The 19,058-nt window shown below is 42.8% G+C and overlaps 1 protein-coding gene and 1 long non-coding RNA gene across 2 annotated transcripts in view; one reads left to right on the plus strand and one right to left on the minus strand.

The window, feature by feature from the left end:
* Positions 1-18,554, plus strand: part of CCDC198 (coiled-coil domain containing 198) — a 33,896-nt gene extending 15,342 nt beyond the window's left edge. The window contains 6 exon segments of the mRNA XM_086320533.1: positions 4,090-4,176; positions 5,261-5,359; positions 6,301-6,460; positions 6,858-7,025; positions 13,907-14,007; positions 14,009-18,554. Coding sequence (XP_086176659.1) covers positions 4,090-4,176; positions 5,261-5,359; positions 6,301-6,460; positions 6,858-7,025; positions 13,907-14,007; positions 14,009-14,137 — 744 coding nt within the window. The 3' untranslated portion in view covers positions 14,138-18,554.
* LOC147364281 (uncharacterized) overlaps positions 1-19,058 on the minus strand; it is a 121,594-nt gene that overhangs the window by 87,908 nt on the left and 14,628 nt on the right. The window lies entirely within an intron of this gene.

Raw genomic sequence — 19,058 nt, forward strand, 5'->3', positions numbered from 1 at the left:
CAAGGAAAATTCTATTTCTAGGCATGCTGAGTATCTGTGAGCACCCTCAAGATAATAAACTGTTTCTTTCAGAGAACGATTTGGACCTTATATATATATATATATGTATGTATGTCCCTTCCTGCCAGGACATATCCCAGACTGATTGAATCTCAATCCCCAATGAATAGCCTAGCAATTTTACTTTGATTCCAGGAGATTCTGATAAACCAGGTTTGGAAGCAAGTCTGAAGAAAGTAACATAGGATTTAGCAGTGAACACACCTAAGTTTGAATCCCAGAATCACCACTTTCTAGCTCTGCAAAATTGCACAAGTCATTGACCTCTGTGAAATAGGGAGTAACTGTAATTATCCACAGGGTTCCCATGAGGATTGAATGACACTGTGAGCGTGGCATGATGGACAGCAGTGGCTGCAGACAAAGGGGCCTAATCACCAGAAAGAATCCAATCTTGAACCAAGTCCAGGGATGGCACACTTTCTTTGTGCCCACCCCAACCCCAGAATCCCCCCCTCAGTCATTGCTGAGTCTTCCTCCCATAGGTGCTTCGGTATCCCCTCCCTTGGGGTCCCTCCCCCCTCCTTTTCTTCTCCATCCTCAGTCCTTCAGGGCTCTGACTTGATTGACAGCAGGTTTCATTTACCCTGCATCTTCATGTTCTGCAGAGATGAGAGCCAAGACAATAAACAAACCTCTTTCTAATTAATACTGATTACCTCTCATTATCTCCTTGCTAAGTTAATATTTTTAAAAAAATCCACTTCTTCACTGAAGTGAGAATGAGACAGAGAACTACTTCCTTCCACAAATGTAAATGGCCTGGAACTTTTTAAAAATTTTTTAGCATGTGAGATCTTGAGTTCTTCCCCCTTTGTCTCTCCTCCCTGTCTCCACATCCTTTGCTCCTTTTCCCTTCCCTGTCAGGTCAGCTTTGGGCTGCTCTACCAGAAAGGTCTGTGGTAGAGAGTGGTGCAGGCCCAAGTCGCGCTCTCCATTATGGGTGCTCAACAGCCATTTCCCATGGTCTGTCCCTCTCTTTTCACCCTGGTCACCTTGAAAACCAAACCAGCTTTCAGGCCTACCCCTTGATAACAGAACCAATTAGATTACTATGGAAAATCCTTTCCAAATATATTAGGATTTGCCTATAGAGTTGGACAAAGGCAGCAGTGGTGCTCACGCTGTTTTGTTGATTTATTTGGCTACACCAGGTCTTAGTTACAGCATGAGAACTTTTGAATCCAGTTCCCTGACCAGGGATTGAACCCTGGCCCTCTGCATTAGAAGCATGGCGTCTTAGCCAATGTCCTCATCACACTGTTTTCTGTGGCATGGTGTCCTGGTTTTCCTCCTGCTTCCCAGCTGTCATTCCTCAGTCTCCTTGGCCAGTTCATCCCCATTCATCAGCCTCTCAGTGTTGGAGCACTTGAAGTCTGCAATCCTCAATTCTGCTCTTCTCATTTTGGACCTCACTCATCTTACAGTTTCAAATGAACCGAGTGAGAAGAGCAGAGCCAAGGACGGGCTACTCAGGGATGCTTCTCTACCCAGGGATGGTTCCTACACATGCATCTCCACCACGAACCTCCCCCTCTACATTCCACCCAAACTTGGCCCTCTTCCAGGATTCCCCATCTCAGAGAATGACTGCACTATCCATCCCTTATATTGATTTCTGTGGGCACATCACTCTCCTTCAGTAACCATCACGAGTCTTGCTTGGTCCATTTTAAATATTTGTAGAGCCCATCAATCTCCCCACATGAGCCCCCAGCCCATCATCTTTGTCCTCCTAAATGCTCAACCCCATCTGTAATTGCTCTTCTTCAGTCTAGTCCCACACTGCACTAAAGCAGTCATTTTTTAAAGCTAGTGTCATCATGTCCCTACTTGGCTTGCTGCTTCTGCTGCTGCTAAGTCGCTTCAGTCATGTCTGACTCTGTGCAACCAAAGAGACGGCAGCCCACCAGGCTCCCCTGTCCCTGGGATTCTCCAGGCAAGAACACTGGAGTGGGTTGCCATTTCCTTCTCCAATGCATGAAAGTGAAAAGTAAAAGTGAAGTCACTCAGTCATGTCTGACTCTTCATGACCCCATGGACTGCAGCCTACCAGGCTCCTCCATCCATGGGATTCTCCAGGCTACTTGGCTTACCATGTGTCAATAGCTGCCTGCTGCTCTTAAGAAGACAATGTGCTTGTGATGCCCCATCAGGCCCTGCATGACCTGGTCCCTGTGACCTCTCCAGCCCCATTTGAGCCACTCTTGCTCTCACTCTCAACAGCAGCCAACTGACTTCTTGTGGTTCCTTCAAGAGATCATGCTCACTCCTGCCTCTGGGCTATTGCTCATGTGGTTCCTCTGCTTGGGACACCTCATGCATGCTAAGTCACTTCAGTTGTGTCTGACTTTGTGACCCCATGGGCTGTAGCCCGCCAGGCTCCTCTTTCCAAGGGATTCTCCCAGCAAGAATATTGGATTGGGTTGTCATGCCCTCTTCAAGGGGATCTTCCTGACCCAGGGATCAAATTCCAGTCTCTTATGTCTCCTGCAATGGCAGGCAGGTTCTTTATCACTAGCTCTACCTGGGAAGCCCAAGTCCTGTGAAAACTCCCAACCTCCCAATGTCTGCTTTAAACTTACTTCCTTGGGAAACTTGCTTGGACTGTGTCCTGATCCTTCTCTCCCTTGAGTTAATTTTCTAGTGCTGTAATAACAGAGTATAACAACTGTGTGGCTTAAAATAATAGATGCATTGTCTCACAGTTCTAGAAGCTACAAGTTCAAAATCAAGGTGTTGTCAGGGTTGGTTCCTTCTGAGGGTTATGTGGAAGAGTCTGTGCCTCTCTCTCAGCTTCTGGTGGTTTGCTGACAATCTTTGGTGTTCCTGGGGGTGCTGTAGCAGCACCCCAGTTTCTGCTTTATCTTCACATGGCAGCCTCCCTGTGTGCATGTGTGTCCAAATTTGCCCATTTTATGGAAACACCAGACATATTGGATTGAGGGTTTGTATTCTGGGATGACCTCATCTTCTCTAAATCTACAAGGATCCTATTTCCCAATAAGACCACACTCTGAGGTACTGGGGGGCTTAGGACATATGAATTTGGAGGAGGTAGAACATAATTCAACTCATAACACCCCACATTTCCAAGGTGGAGTCCTCCAGTTATATATTGTCACAGTCCTATCCTGCATTTATCTGCAAAACACTGATCACACAAGCAATAGTGTATTTATTTCCCCATAGATTGCAAATGCCATGAGGGAGCATGTCCATTTTTGTTGACCACTGCCTCTGTCTGGCATGTAGCAGTCATTCAGTAAATACGCCCAGAGTGAACCAATAAATTCTGTGATCATCCAGATTGCGGACTGCATCTGAATGTGAGGAGATCAGCCTTTGTTTCTCAAGCCTACTTAGCTACTTCCTAGTGCTCCAGCTCCCGGGGCATTAAGTTATCTGAGACAAGTAGAGCTGGAGGCAGATCACAGATCATCAGTTGCTGCCTAATCTCAGTGACCTCTTGAGACTCCAGCATCATCTCCCCGTAAAGCCAAGCCCCTGTTGGAAAAATCCATGTCTAAGATTTGTTAGCATATTGTACTTTCATTTTCCAAGTGCCTCATAAGCACCCAGGACTCTTACTGAGAAGGCTGAGCTTCTCTGGGGATCTTAAAAGTAGGCCACTTCGCTAGGACTGGAATGGTTTAGCTGGGTGGTTAAGGAATGAATACAGGAAAGGAACTTCTGGGGCCTCCGTCATCTCTAATAGTCCAAGACCCTTGTTGTTTGATAACTGTGGACGTGGTCCCTCAGTGCAGACAGAAAAGGGTTCTTAGTCCTTTAACTCTCTGACCAGCGTTTAGATCTCTATGCCACTGGCAACAGTGCGAGAGAACGCTGACGAATCCAGGTAGGTCAAAAGCCTCTCACACAGGTGGGACTATAGTCCTGTTGAACTCACCTTCCCTGTGTGCTCTCGGGAACACGTGCAGAGTGTTAAGATAGCTTAAGTTCGGGCTTTTATGTTTCATCATCTCCTGGCATGAGGAATGCTGACTGCTCTCAATGCTGGACTTTTAGAAGCTTGAACCCATTGACCTGCCACAAGTAATTACTTCTGAAAGGCTCCTGAACCAGCAAGAAGCCAGGAGGACTCACAAAGCAAAGGTGAGCAAACCCTGGAGAGGGAGGAAGCTGAGGGGCCATCCTCTTCCTGTCCTCCCTGCACAGAAGACTTCAAAGGCGGGGCAAACTATTAAGTAATGCAGAGTTAGAACTTTCTAAAGCTATCCTTTCTCTCCTGGGCCTGTCTCCAATTGGAGATTATGCTTGCCTCTCAGATGAACTCTGAGCCCTTCTCTGCTACCTGGTGAAAACAGGGAGATGTTGATGAGAGAGGGGAATTTTATTGGGAAATTGGTGATTCGTAAAGCGTTAAAATTTGTGAACACTTTCCTATCCTGATTCATTTCAGAGTCACCTAGATGCTGCTGTGTGGCTATTTGATAAAAGATGTCCAGCTACTCTTAGATCCTCAAGGCCATGTTTGTGATGCTGATGACAAAACACCTGCAGAGATGGGCCCCTCCCCAAGGCTCACAGCTGCCCACAGACACTGTCCACAGGGCAACATAACAGGGATCTCTCAACACATTTGGCTGCCATGTCTCTTCCCCTTCCTGGCCATCCCCTGACTGCCCTTAATAACTGTCCACATCGTCCTACTGGAGTTTTTGATACACCGGGGAGGATCACTCAAGTTCTAAATAATCAACTTTCAATCCTTCCTAAACTACAGTGGACAGTATATGGACTACATAAATAGATTACCATCTCTCTAATGTCATAGTCAGACAGTTATTCAATGGCAGAAGAAGCAGAGAGAGAGAACCAGGTCTCACCAAACCAGAACACATTTCTGGAAAGATAGTTAAAGCAGCTGTTGACACAGAAAGTGACATCTTGTCAAAATGAGATATAGAAAGATATTTCCATTCAACATTTGCAAAACTCTACAGGAACTTTAAAAACAAGATGATACACATAGCAAGTAGCCCCTTCGTTCACTGATAGCTTCACTAAGGACTGGTCTGGAAGCTGCAGTGCCCCTTGAGACCTTTGATGTCTCAAGAGATCTTTATGGATTATAACCGATAAACAAGATCTCACTGTTCCAAAATGGATTTCAAGTTTTGGATTGCAGAATAACCAATTACCCCTATCCTAACAAGCGTGTCATCTTTCATAGCAGGAACTGGAAAAGAAGATGCAGACTCTAATGTATCCTTCTGGGAAAAGACAATATTTACATAAGATGCAAATGCTGGAAATGAACCGTAAAAGACAAGAGGTAAATATGAGGAGAAGAAGAGAGTCGTATTTACCAAATGTATGCTACATAATCGCTGTTCTGGCACATGAATATGTTAAGCATTCATCTCCAGACCTTACCTAGCATTTTAAATTTAGTTACTGCAGCCAAAGTTTCCTCTACTGGGATTGAGAGGAAAACATCAGGATCCCTTCTGCTACCAACTCTGTGGAGTCTTTTCTCTGTGTTCCATCTGTATTCCAGATGCAAGGACGCATCTGTGTCTCAAGTTTCCCTTTTTCATAACTGTTTCTTCTACCACATTTGGGCTCCAGCAGGAAAATGAGGTTAGATAATTTTTCCTGGTTTAGTTAAAAGGACAGAGGGTGAATTTGTCTTTATTTTGGTACTTGTACCTAATGAGCAAACATGCTTGCATACTCAATCATTCAGCTGTGTCTGACTCTTGGCGACCCTGTGAACTGTAGTCGGCCAGGCATTTCTGTCCATGGAGTTTTTCAGACAAGAATACTGAAGTGGGTTGCCATTTCCTCCTCCAGGGTATCTTCCTGACCCAGGGATTGAAACCTAGGCATCCCTCTATAATTTAAATCATAGAATCATTTGATAAGGAAGATCTCTTGTAATAAACCCCTTTACAATCATGTTTCCTATAAATGTCATATTCCAAATTCTTCACTGTAGTCCCTGTCTTCTTCAGTTCCAAATATACAAGATGGCCTGTGGAGAAATGGTTTTACAAAGGTCTTCACCATTTTGAGACTACTGGCATGCTCCTGTTTCTCCTAACAAACCTACACATGAAGAAAGTTTCCATATCTTTTAAGAGGAAAAAGAGAACCATGTTCTACGTATCTGTCTACAGATACACATACAATTTGTAAAGCAGCTGATTTGTTGACCTATTCTGGTGAAGGCAGTGTGAGGGGAGAACACTAACACTAGCTGGTCAATTTCAGGCACAAGTTGAACTGAAGAAAAGTCTTCACAAGGAGCCAAGAACCAATAAGCAGAAACAGAGGGACCATAAAGCCAAGAAAATCCTTCAAAGCATCCCAAGAAATGATGATGGTGACTTTCTAACCTTGTTGCCCGATGAAACCTTGAGCAGAAGTCTAGGTGAGTCATGTAATTTTTTTAGTAAATAATATATCAAGTGTTTTTAAAACTTCACCAAATAAATGTCTGATATGGATTGGGAAAGCACAGAGCTTCCCTTGGGTCCCTATTGATATTTTATCTCCTGGAATATAATGGGCCTGTTGTCATGTAGTTTGGGATGGCCGAGAAGAGTAAGACTTCAGCGCTATGGTGAGATCTCTTTTTAGAAATATACTGTACTTTACATGCATGATTGCAATCCTTGCACCATCCCCAGGAGGAGAAAAAGGGCCTCATCTTGTGCTTAGAGACAGTGAAGCACGTGGAATTATCAATACATTAAACAGCACGTTGGTATCAGCTAGTTTGGCACCACATGCAGAAACTCTCTTCTCAACCACCCTCTCCCCTGCAGCCCTCTTCGCACACTCAATGTCTAACGCTCCATCCAGCATCACCATCCTCTTCAAACTTGGTCATGCTGCCTCCACTGTCTCAATGGGTGTGGCCTCTGTGCTGTCCGTCAACTCAGGCCAAAGATTTGGCCCCTTTCCAGCCCTGCTACCCCCTCTCCTGGAAGACGGTGAGTCGCAAAGTCCTGCTGATGTCACCTAACGCTGACTATGCGCCCATCCCGTTCCCCATGCCACCCTTAGGTCAGCATGTCACACCAGGGCTATTGCCATAGCCCCCTGACTATCTCCTATCTCAGGTCCTACTTTCCTTCCATCAACCCTTCACCTCGGTGGTCCCCAGACCACCAGCACCAGCATTACCTGGGAACCAGTCAGGGCTCCAGGCAGAGCGACTGAATCAGAAACTGTAGGGAGGGGGCCCAGCAGTCTAACAACTCCTCATCTCCCCCCATGATTCCAACACCCCTAAAGTTGAAGAACTACTGCTCCACTTGGTGATCAAAGTGTTGTCCATAGACTAGCGGCATCTAATCACCTAGGAGTTGATTAGAAACACAGAATTTCAGGTCCCATCCCAGACCTACACAATCAGGATCTGCATTTTATCAAAATGATTCTCAAGCACAATAAAGTTCTAGAAGCACTTCACTATTACCAGGATAATCTTATGAAATGCCAATCTGACCATTGGCAGAATCCTTCAGTGAGTCTCCATCAGCCTGAGGACAAAGTCTGAACTCCTTACCCTGATACCCTAAGCCTTCAGAGTCCGTACACTGCCTACCTTTCTGGCTTCATCACCTACTATTATCATACCCAGTCCCCATACTCCAGCCAGGCCAGGTTGCCCAGTGGCCCCAGATGGCTCTGTGATTTCCAACAGACATTTGTATTCACAAACTCTGTGCTGTATCACCCCATCAATTAGAGTCTCGTTAAGTTTTCACTGTATGTACTCTCCCGGAGCAAGCCCATCACTGCAAATCCAGGTATTGTTCACACACACAGAGCTCTCTGTGCTCTGGGCCAATCCCCTGTCTGCAAGACTGAGCGCTGAGAGAGCAACAGAAATGCTGGCTGTTTCTCTGGAGGTCTCGAGCTTCTAAGATGCAGTCCAGCTGAAAGAGATACTGCCACTGCTCAGGAAAACAAAATACCTGATCAATGAGTTAATTAAACAAGAAAAAGCTGAATAATTGAAAATCTACTTGGAGCATTTATCTAACCTATACTCCTGAGTTGCAGGATGAAACCTGGTGTAGTAGTAGTAGTAGTAGTATGTAGTAGTCACATAGATGAACAACTTTTACCATTTAAAAATATTGGCGAAACCACCAAGAAACATACCTCAGCTAAAGTTGAACACTTTGAGTCATTGCTTGAGATCAGGCTGGAAAAAAAAAACAATGCTGGCGAAGTCTTTGGAAGACTGTGTCACATGGAGAAGGGGAGTTCTCCTCTACCCTCCTGACATATTTTTTTTTAAACTGCTTCATTTTGTTCCAGCTAAAGTTTATGAAGTGCTTACTCTAAGCCAGGCAAAATGGCCCACCTTTAACATGAATTATCACATTTAAGCTTCACACAACCTCTAAGGCAGGAGTTACTATTAGCTCCCACGAGACAAATCAGGATTCAAGGCCTGGTCTTTCTGACTCCAAAGGGTGCACTCCCACCCACCCCCTTGTTTAGCCTCATCAGGACTCTAGTGGCCCAGAGCTCTGCCCAGGACAACCTTGGGAAAGTCTGCAAATGCAGTTTGTGATTCCCTCCACCCTCTCTCTCAAAAGCAGGCTTCCCTCTGCAAAACCTATAGAACTCACCACTCTGCAGGCACATGTTCAAGCAGTGATTCCTTTTTACTTATTCTCAAGTAGCATCTTTGATTTCTTTCTCTGTTTCTGAAAGCAGTTTACTTTGCTTTCTCCTAAAAATGGAATGTAGCCAGACCATAGACTTCCGTGGGCATGCTACTAGTCAGGGTCTGGTACCTCTTCACCTAGCTCCTCTTATTTAAGGCTCTATTTGTTCATTTTTGTTCCCTCTTTTGGAAGGGAGGATGAGAGTTTCAGATCCCTTGTGAGATTAAAAACGAGTTTTTGTTTTTCCTGCTGCTTCTTTAAAATGAAATCATGCATGCTTTGCTTATATTTTACATATACTTACATAGTAAGTTACATGTGCTGCTGCTGCTGCTAAGTCACATCAGTCATGTCCGACTCTGTGAGACCCCATAGACAGCAGCCCACCAGGCTCCCATCCCTGGGATTCTCCAGGCAAGAATACTGGAGTGGGTGGCCATGCTATCTGTGTAATATGTAATGATACATGACTTACACAGAGTGAACATCACCCTTTTAGGCAGGCAATTCTGCGAGTTTTAACATATTAATGTGGCTCCTACGCTTTCCAGAAGCCATGATATGAATCTAGTGAGGAGAAAAAACATTGGACTTGTAATCAAAATCCTTTATTTGAATCCTGACAGTACATTACTCAATGTAAGCTCTGTGGGAGCCAGGAGCTTTTCTTATTACTAGGAGAGTACCAGGTACATAGTAGCCTCTTGATAAATATTAGCTATATATTTGTTCATATAGCTTTATTCTACAGAAAGATTGTAGCTAACTTCCAGTTGTCTAACCTCTGTGAACCTGTTTCCACATTTGTAAAATGGGAATAAAACATTGTGTCTACCATGCAGAGTTTATGTAAATTTCCAATATTATAATGTGTAAAAACACATATAAAATATAAAGTATCATATGAATATGGACAAAACTGAAGAAATATGGAACTGATGTCTTACAGCAGAAATAAGATATGCTTCAGGGGAAGTGTCACTCTACATACATCATTTGAATGTCACATTCACAATTCTGGTCTTACCTGGTCACTTGTACTATTATTTACTTAGCATTTTCCTTTAAGGTATCTTGCTTAGTTTTATTTTTAAAATTTATCTTTGCTGTGAATCAGCTGTAACCTGAAATTCTCATCTTCCTTTCCAAAAGAGGGAACAAAAATGGACAAATAGAGCCTTAAATAAGAGGAGCTGGGTGCAGAGGTGCCAGAACCTGAGTAGTAGAATGCCCATGGAAGTCTATGTTCTGGATATGTTCCATTTTTAGGAGGAAAAAAATGGGTTATGGGTTTGATAGTGGCAGTAACATTTTTCTAAAATACATATTATAAAATACATAACCATCAGAAAATGTTAATATTTTGTACCGTCCTTGTACTACCTAAATCATTCCCTATTTTTCCCTACTGGCCTGTTTCTTTCCTCTCTCAAGACTAACTTTTTAAGATAATTATTTATTTGGCTTCACTGGGTCTTAGTTGTGGCACATGGAATCTTTAGCTGCAGCATGTGGTATCTAGTTTCCTGACCAGGAATCAAACCCAGGCCCCCTGCACTGGAAGCGCAGACTTTCAGCAACTGGACCACCAGGGAAGTCCCGTCTCTCTCCAAATTCACTTTGAAGTATCAATAGGATACACTTTCCTCTACTTTGCTCACCCCAAATCTATTTAGGTTTTAAACATTGTATTTCTCTCTTTTCTTAAGTCTAGCAACCATAAAGAATCCAACAGGGATTTATCAAAGTGTAACAAGTATAAGACATCTAGCTAAGAAGTTCTCAAAATTTAAGGCTCTTGGAGAAGGCAATGGCACCCCACTCCAGTACTTTTGCCTAGAAAATCCCATGGACGGAGGAGCCTGGTAGGCTGCAGTCTATGGGATCACTTCACTTTCACTTTTCACTTTCACGCATTGGAGAAGGAAATGGCAACCCACTCCAGTGTTCTTGCCTGGAGAATCCCAGGGACGGGAAGCCTGGTGGGCTGCCGTCTGTGGGGTCGCACAGAGTCGGACACGACTGAAGCGACTTAGCAGCAGCAGCAGCAGTATTCCTGCCTGGAAAATCCATGGACGGAGGAGCCTGGTGGGCTGCAAGTCCACTGGGTTGCTGAGGGTTGGACACGACTGAGAGACTTCACTTTCACTTTTCACTTTCATGCACTGGAGGAAGAAATGGCAACGCACCCCAGTGTTCTTTCCTGGAGAATCCCAGGGACGGGGGAGCCTGGTGGGCTGCCGTCCATGGGGTCACGCAGAGTCGGACATGACTGAAGTGACTTAGCAGCAGAAGCAGCATACAAAAATTTGTATACAGTGCTTTGCTAGTGACTTAAGGGATTTTCAAGGATAATACTGAACATGTGACTTTTGCCTCACATGCTAACTGAAACATCATAACACCAAGAGTGTCGGGAGACTCAAGCTATTGTTAATATTACGTTAGATTCCACCATTACCAGTCTCTTCTTGTTTCTAATTCCCTGCCTCTAGTCCACAGAAAATCCTTATTCTCAGTCTGAGTGATGTTTCTAATATTCTGGGCTCATCTGTAGAGCAGAGATGATTGACAGCTCCAGGCCCCAATGAATGAAGCCTTTCCCAGGTCCTATTTATCAATATTTCCCACCTTCCAAAATTCTCTGATGGCTCACTTGTTCATTCCTTTATTTACTCATTCAACAAATATTTACTGAACTGGGTAGGTGTGGTACTTACAATAGCACAGACAATGAACAAAAGAAAGTCCAATGAGAATACAACTAGAGACCTAATAATCTGAGGAGTTGGACAGTTTCTATGAGAAAGTGGCATTTAAGCTGAGATGGAAGTAGCTGAACAATGGGAGCAGGTGAGCACATGAGTGTGATGTCCAAGGGCTGCGACATCAAAAACTGTGGTCAGTATCTGCATGTACAAACGCCCTTGGGTGGGAAGGAGTCTGCCAGACTCTAGACACCAGTTAGAGAAGAGAGATTCAGACGGAGAATGACTGGAGATGGTTCTGGAGGCATAGTGAGAGACCAGTGCATGCAGGGTTTTATAAATCATGTCAAATAAAGACTTTGAACTCTATCTTAAGATTCAATGGGAAGCCACTGAAAGGGCAGGTTAGTGAACTAACAGGTTCGTATTTTCAATATTACTCTGTTTCAATTGTGGTGAATGGATGGGAGAGGAATGCAAAAGGATGTGGGGAGACAGGTTAGAAGTACACAGCAGTAGTGCAAGATAGAGGTGGTGTCTGGACCAGGAGAGAAGGGTGACAATGAGGAGCAAGAGAAAGAGCAATATACAAGATATGTAGCCACCAGTTAGAGAAGAGAGATTCAGATAGAGAGTGACTGGAGATGGCTCTGCAGGAGTGGTGAACACCTGGTGATGAATTATACGTAGACCATGGAGACAGTGAGGTGGCCAGGAGGTGCTGGGGCAAAGCTGGGACCATAGGCTAGGGTAACAAGGAGAAGAGGCAGGTGTAAGACAGAAAAAGAAGATGAAGCTGACATATCGCCAGGAGACAAAGAGGAGGAGTCCAGTTATACCAAAAAAAAAAAGTGTATTTCAGGAGACAGATTAGGGCTGCGGGCATAAATTAACTCTAGCTTTCTGTCACTGCTATGTATATAAACAGGGCTCGTAAGTACAACATTCAAGGGGAGAGCAGGGCAGCCCCTCAGTGAGGCTGAAAGGAAACTCATGAATCATAAGGCGTGAATCCTCACATTGAAATGTTTGATTATCCTTTGTAAAAATATGCAATTTCAGACATCAAGGGCTTAAATAAAATATGCCATAAGATTTGATAACCAATGATCATTCAGAAAATATCTAGAAAGTTGTGCCTGATTCTGCCATAGGGGGAAATCTGGACTTTGACCTAGGATGATTTTCCAAATTTGAAAATGGTCACTAAGATTTTTTTTTTTCTTAAAATCTTTCTTTGAATAAGGCTGTGTGGGCTGTTCTGAAGTGCATTCTAAAAGGGTATTAGGTACTACTTTAAAAAAAAAGCAGAAGTAAAGACATATCTGGATAAAATCCAACACCAAAAAATAAATCTATTCCCCAAAGAATAGATGGTAAAATAAATGCCTGACCCTTTGAGCTCTCTAGTTCTGTAGGTCTGGGATGCAACCCAGGCTACTGTGTTTCTGAAAGTCTCCATAGTTAAATCTGATGTGAAGGCAGAGCTGATTGAGGGCTAGGAAAATGGAATAGTGTGCCTAGGCCATAGTAGATGTTCAATAAGTAGCTCCAGGCAACATCATCTGTGCAATACTCTTGCCAAAACAATTTAACCTTAAGTTAATCACAAGGGAACGATCAGAGAAAGCCTAAATTTAGGGTCATTCTACCAAATAATTGACTCTGTGTTCTTTCAAATGTCTGTGTTAGGAAAAAGGAAGGTAATGAAGAGGAGGAAGAAAACATCCAGGAAGAGGAGGGGGAAAATCAGTAAGAAAGTGGGGAGCGGGGAGCAAGAAACAAGGAGGAGAAAAAGGAGGAGGGGAAGAGATGGGGAGAGAAGAAAGGAGTGTGGAAAGGAAGGAAGGAGAAGAGAAGAAAGAAAAGGATGGGAGAAAGTTCTTGAATTAAAGGAGACTAACCGATAAGAAAATGCAACACATATTCCCAGATTAGATCCTGTACTTAAAAAATAAAATGCAAACAGGCAAACAAAAAATAGTTACAAAGAGCATCACTGAGATAAGCATGGATATTTGAATACAGACCGGATATCAGAAAACAGCATTTTATCAATGTCATATATTCTAAGTGTAATAATTGTATTGTGATTATACAGAAAATTTCCCATCTTCTTAGGGGATTTGTGGTGCTGTATTTTGGGAGGAAGTGACTCTGCAACTAATTCTCAAGTGGCTCAGCTCAAGACATGTGTGTGTGTGTGTGTGTACACATATACATATTGTGACATAATGTTGATGAGCTGGAGTGTATAAAAGTGTATTGTACCATCTTGTGATTTTCAGAAGATTAGAAAGTTTTATAAATAGCAAGAAAAACATTTTACATGCTTACAGAAACACCAGGTGAAATCCTTTATGTATATATGTGTGTGTGGGTGTGTAGATTATTTTGTATTCATAAAAACCCAAGCTTAAACAAATACATCATTGTCTGGGGTAAAAATAAATTAAATGGACTTTCAATTCTTTGTAGGAAATACACAGAATGCAGACTTTCTGGAACATCAAGCAAGGAATGACCACTGTCCCAGGAAAATTGGCAAAATGGAAATATGGCTTCGTGAACAGGAGGCCCCGGGGAGAGCTTCTCTGGGACAGCTCCAGCTCTGACTCAGATGAGTCGGGGAAAGTAGAGGGAAAAAAAAGAGCACTGGTGAGAACCAGGACAGAAAGAATCCAACATTTTGATGAGTTTTTTGATTAAAAATAATAATAGTTAATACTATTCACTAATTAGTTACTGAATGTATTGGAAGCTTTCTTTCCTTTAAAAATTCCTCAAGGTAGTATATGAATTATTCTAAGAACACCAATTCACTTTCTTTTCATTTGAAATCCTAAGATTAAAGGTGCGAGACATATTGTTAATATATTAGTACCATATAACCCACTGCCTCAAAACTTAGGGACTTAACTAGCAGCCACGTATTGTCCCACTTTTCTGTGGGTTGCTGGGCTCAGTTGGGTGGTTCTTCTGTTGGTCTCCTTTGAAGCCTTTCATGCCATGGAAGCTGGATGGCAGGTAGGACTGGAGTCATCTGGAAACTCAACAAGGACACTGACACAGCTGGAGTTCACCCCCATGCTGTATCATCCCAGAGCCTCCTTACATGGATTTCCTGAGTGCTCTCTCCTGGAGGGTAGTCAATTTGCTTTTATGTCAGCCCAGGGCTCCCAAAAGCAGACGTTCCCAGAGGAGGGAGAGAAAGCTGCCAATCTTAACTCTAATCCGATCATGGACCCCACACTCTGTTGACTACTGCAAGTTATAGGCCAGGTCACAGGCAATGATAAAGGGGCTATGCAGGGCAGCAATTCCGAAGTGTGGTCTACTGGGGTACACCTTTGAGACGTGGCACCCCACCATATCTTTAAAAGCAAATCATATCTTCTAAAACAAACAGATGAGAGAGTAGATTTAATAGAAATAAAAATGACTTTCTAAAGAAAATCACAGGATGCTGCATTAGACACTAAGCTCACTTAAGTCACTTTCTTGTGAGTTATAAACTTTTTATCTCATAACAAAGAGGCTATAGGAAAAATGTAAAGTTATGAAATTAGATGCTTGCTCCTTGGAAAGAAAAGCTATGACAAACTGAGACAGCATATTAAAAAGCAGAGACATCAGTTTGCTGATAAAGGTCCATATAGTCAAAACTATGGTTTTTTCCAGTAGTCATGTATGGACGTGAGAGCAGTACTATAAAAAAGGCTGCGTGCCGAAGAAATGATGCTTTAAAACTGTGGTGCTGGAGAAGACTCTTGAGAGTCCCTTGGACAGCAAGATATCAAACCAGTCAATCCTAAAGGAAGTCAACCCTGAATAGTCATTAGAAGGACTGATGCTGAAACTCCAATACTTTGGCCACCTGATGTGAAGAGCTGACCCATTGGAAAAGGCCCTGATGCTGGGAAAGATTGAAGGCAAAAGGAGAAGGGGGTGGCAGAGGATGAGATGGTGAGATAGCATCATGGACTCAATGGACATGAATCTGAGCAAACTCCAGAGGTAGTGGAGGACAGAGGAGCTTGGCATGCTGCAGTCCGTGGGGAAGCAAAGAATTGGACACAACTTAGCAACTGAACAACAATAAAAAAATGTTAAGTGTGGAAGGTCACTGTGAATTAAAGCTCAAAATTAAATGGAGATCTCTTAGATTATGATATAGACCTTAGAAATTTACAAAAGGACACTTAGAAGTGTTCAATCCAAAAGTTATATTCTCAAAAATTAGATTTTTTAACCTTTTAAACAATCTGCTCTATTCAGATTTTACCAGTTAATGCACTCATGTGTGTGTGTGTATTTATTTCTGTGCAGTTTTATCACATGTATGGATTCATGTGAGCAACAGCATGATCAGACATAGAGCAGTTCCATCACTAGAATCCCTTGCGCTATCTAAAGGCCCCCCTGCAAAGGAAATTTTCAGGCAATTTCAAGAACTTCTTTTGTATAAAACTAGACTCCACTTTTAGCAACACCTAAAAATATTTTAAGCATCCAGAAGCCTCTAAGAATTCAGTGAACTTTAAAACAAAGTGAAAGAAAAATTCTCTTTTAAGCTTTCTCTAGGAAACTTCCAAAACAAAAATAGTAGAGAGAAACACCCTCTAACTTTGACATTCAGTACATTCAGATCAGTCACTAAGAAGATGAAAACTTCTATGTCAGGGGGCACACACTCATGTTTCTTCCAAGGACAGAAGTCAATTAATTTGGTCATCTCTGGGCATTTTTACTCCCAGTTCTTTGCAAGTAGTATACTTTTTCTTTGGTAGGTAGAAAGCATATTTCCTACAAAGGAATGCATAGATTGTTTGACCACTCAGCCTTTTTGGAAAAGTAAGAACCTTTTTTTTTTTTTTTAAATTGAAGTACAGTTTAGTTAGTTTCAGGTGCAGAGTTTTTTCCTAGATCTTGGAATTTATACAACTAAATCGATAGCATAAATTAGACATTGTCTTGAGATACAGGAACTAGACACATATGTGTACTGGTGAGGATAACACGGCTCAAAGTATTTCTTGAACTTCAGAGAATGTTAGCAGCGAAAGAAATAAACCATGATGCTTTCTCTGTTTATTTGCCTGCTCTGTGTGGAATTCTCACCCAATCTTAAATTCAAGAATTTTAAATTATAATAACAGTGATATTAATCATTGCTAATGTGCACTGTTCACGGTGGGTCAAGAACTCTCCAGATGCTTTTCATATATAATCCTCACGACCATTTTGTGGGTTACCCCTGTTTTATAGATGATGAAACTGAGGCGCTGAGAGGTTAACTAACCTTCCAGGGTCACCCAGCAGAACAGCGTGTTTCTGAGCAGACTGTTGCTTACCAGAAGGGACCTGATTCGAGTCAGGAGCACTTCCTCCTCTCCCTAATTTTACCTCAGCTCACCAGTGACTTTCTGTAGCGTTCCACATTTCTTTTCAGTTACTTGTTTTTTGGTATTGGAGCAGAATACTACTGCACTATAGCAAAGGTATGAGCTTTCTTTTAAAAAGAAATGCCTCGGAGCCCAGGTGCTTAACTGTGGGCATAGGGCAGGATAAGAGCACTGAGAAACAAATGCTTCAGAAACAAGAAACTTCAGGAGGGGAAGTTTCCAGGAGTGAGGGGCACAGAGAGGCAGATGAGAGAGTAAAGGCAAACTTAACTGTCTTTACAACTTGGCCTGGGAGCAGGATCAGTGAGCAACCCCACCGGATGCCCCATCCAGGAGGGAACTCAGGGGTGCACTGTGGCCTGGGCCAGAGAGTGGTGGTTCTCAGAGCCGGCGCTGGAAGCACCTGGCAAGTGACCAAACACGTAGCAACAGGTAAGGACTCATGGGCCCACCAGAGCTCTGGCACTAGGTTGGTGTCTCCCTTTTTAAGCTCCTCCCCGTGAATCTAACATGCAGCTAAGGCTGAAAACCACAGCTTCACTGCTATCAACACGCTACTGCAGCAGATACACCGACTTCTATCTTTAAAAGCAGCAGCTTCTGAGGTAATTTTTAAAGGTAAGGACATGAGGCCTGGAGCTTCACGCACAGTAAGAGGTTGCTCGTTTTGTTGGTAATTGTCTGAAAACAGCAATCCTTTACTTAATCTTGAATTTGTTCAGGGGCAGTGCAGGGCCATCAGTAAACACAGCTGCCACTGCTGGTAAAAGCTATAAAATTAAGCCTCAAGGCAAAGTTGTCAATTTTCTCCAATAGAAAATCTCAGCTTTGAGGGGAGCTGGGGAAGGCTTGTCTATGGCCAAATACATGCTTTCTCTTAGGAAAATAACATTCTTGCTCTGAATTTTTCATGAGAAAGAGAAGTCTTTTGGGGATGCTTTTGAAAATGTGTTTTTACTCAATTATTATTATTTTTTTGTGCAGCGGGTCATTCTTGTTCATCTATTTTGATGATAATTCTGAGTTACTGTACAGGGAGTTAATTGAAGATGACTCTTCATGGAGTCACCTATGAAATAGTTTTGTAAACAAAAAAGATAATCTTTTCTGTTCACACAGAGCTATTAGAGACAGAAAAACACCAGTTCTTCATGCCTTCATAAAGATACCAGCTCTTTATTCCCTTCTTACCAGGAAAGCCTGCTGCTGCTGCTAAGTCGCCTCTTTCGTTTCTGACTCTGTGCGACCCCACAGACGGCAGCCCACCAGGCTCCCCCGTCCCTGGGATTCTCCAGGCAAGAACACTGGAGTGGGTTGCCATTTCCTTCTCCAATGCATGAAAGTGAAAAGTGAAAGTGAAGTTGCTCAGCCGTGTCCGACTCCTAGCGACCCCATGGACTGCAGCCTACCAGGCTCTTCTGTCCACGGGATTTTCCAGGCAAGAGTACTGAAGTGGGCTGCCATTGCCTTCATCCGAACAGGAAAGCCTGCTGATCATCAAATCATAATTAAAGTCAACTGTTTTTTCCCTCAAATGAACAAGAGCCTATTTCCACATATTACTACAGAATCTCACTAATTTAGAATACTTTGGGGAGGGCTTGGGAGAAAATAGGCTAAGGGGTAGATTAGGGAAGGTGAGGCCATTAAAAATCTGAATTATGTCTCATTTTTAAAGGAATACTCAATATGTACAAAATAAAAATATATTTGAAAACAAAGTCAAGAGTTAAGGTTTATTTTTAAATGTGTACTTCATAATAAGTCTGCAATTCGTTCATTTACTTAATCAAGCATTCAGCTAGTAGGTTTTAAGTGTCTATCAGATGCCAAGCATGGTTCCAGAGGCTGAAAATACAGCCATAAACAAGACAAAAATCCCTGGACTCATGGGTTACATTCCAGTGGGGAGACTCTGAGCAAAGAGTCAAATAACACAATACAATTTCAGGTAACATCAAGCATTATGAAGAAAGTAAAGCAGATCTGAGGATAGGCAATGGAACGGACTGTTTCAGGCAGGATGCTCAGGGAGGGACTTGTTAGGGAACCAGGTTTGTTCAAGCCAAGACACTGGGACAACAAGGTTTGCAGCAAAGAGAGGGTTTATCTCAAGACAGCCGAGATAGGTGAACAAGTTTAAATCTGCCTCCCTGAAGGCAAGGGGCGCCGGTATTTATGAGATAAAGATTAAAGTAGCAGGGTGGTCTGAGGAATGGAGAGCA

This window comes from Bos grunniens, chromosome 10 (assembly GCF_055505025.1).
Source record: "Bos grunniens cultivar Pamir isolate PY7600 chromosome 10, Bosgru_T2T1.0, whole genome shotgun sequence".
In the NCBI taxonomy this organism is placed as follows: Eukaryota; Metazoa; Chordata; class Mammalia; order Artiodactyla; family Bovidae; genus Bos; species Bos grunniens.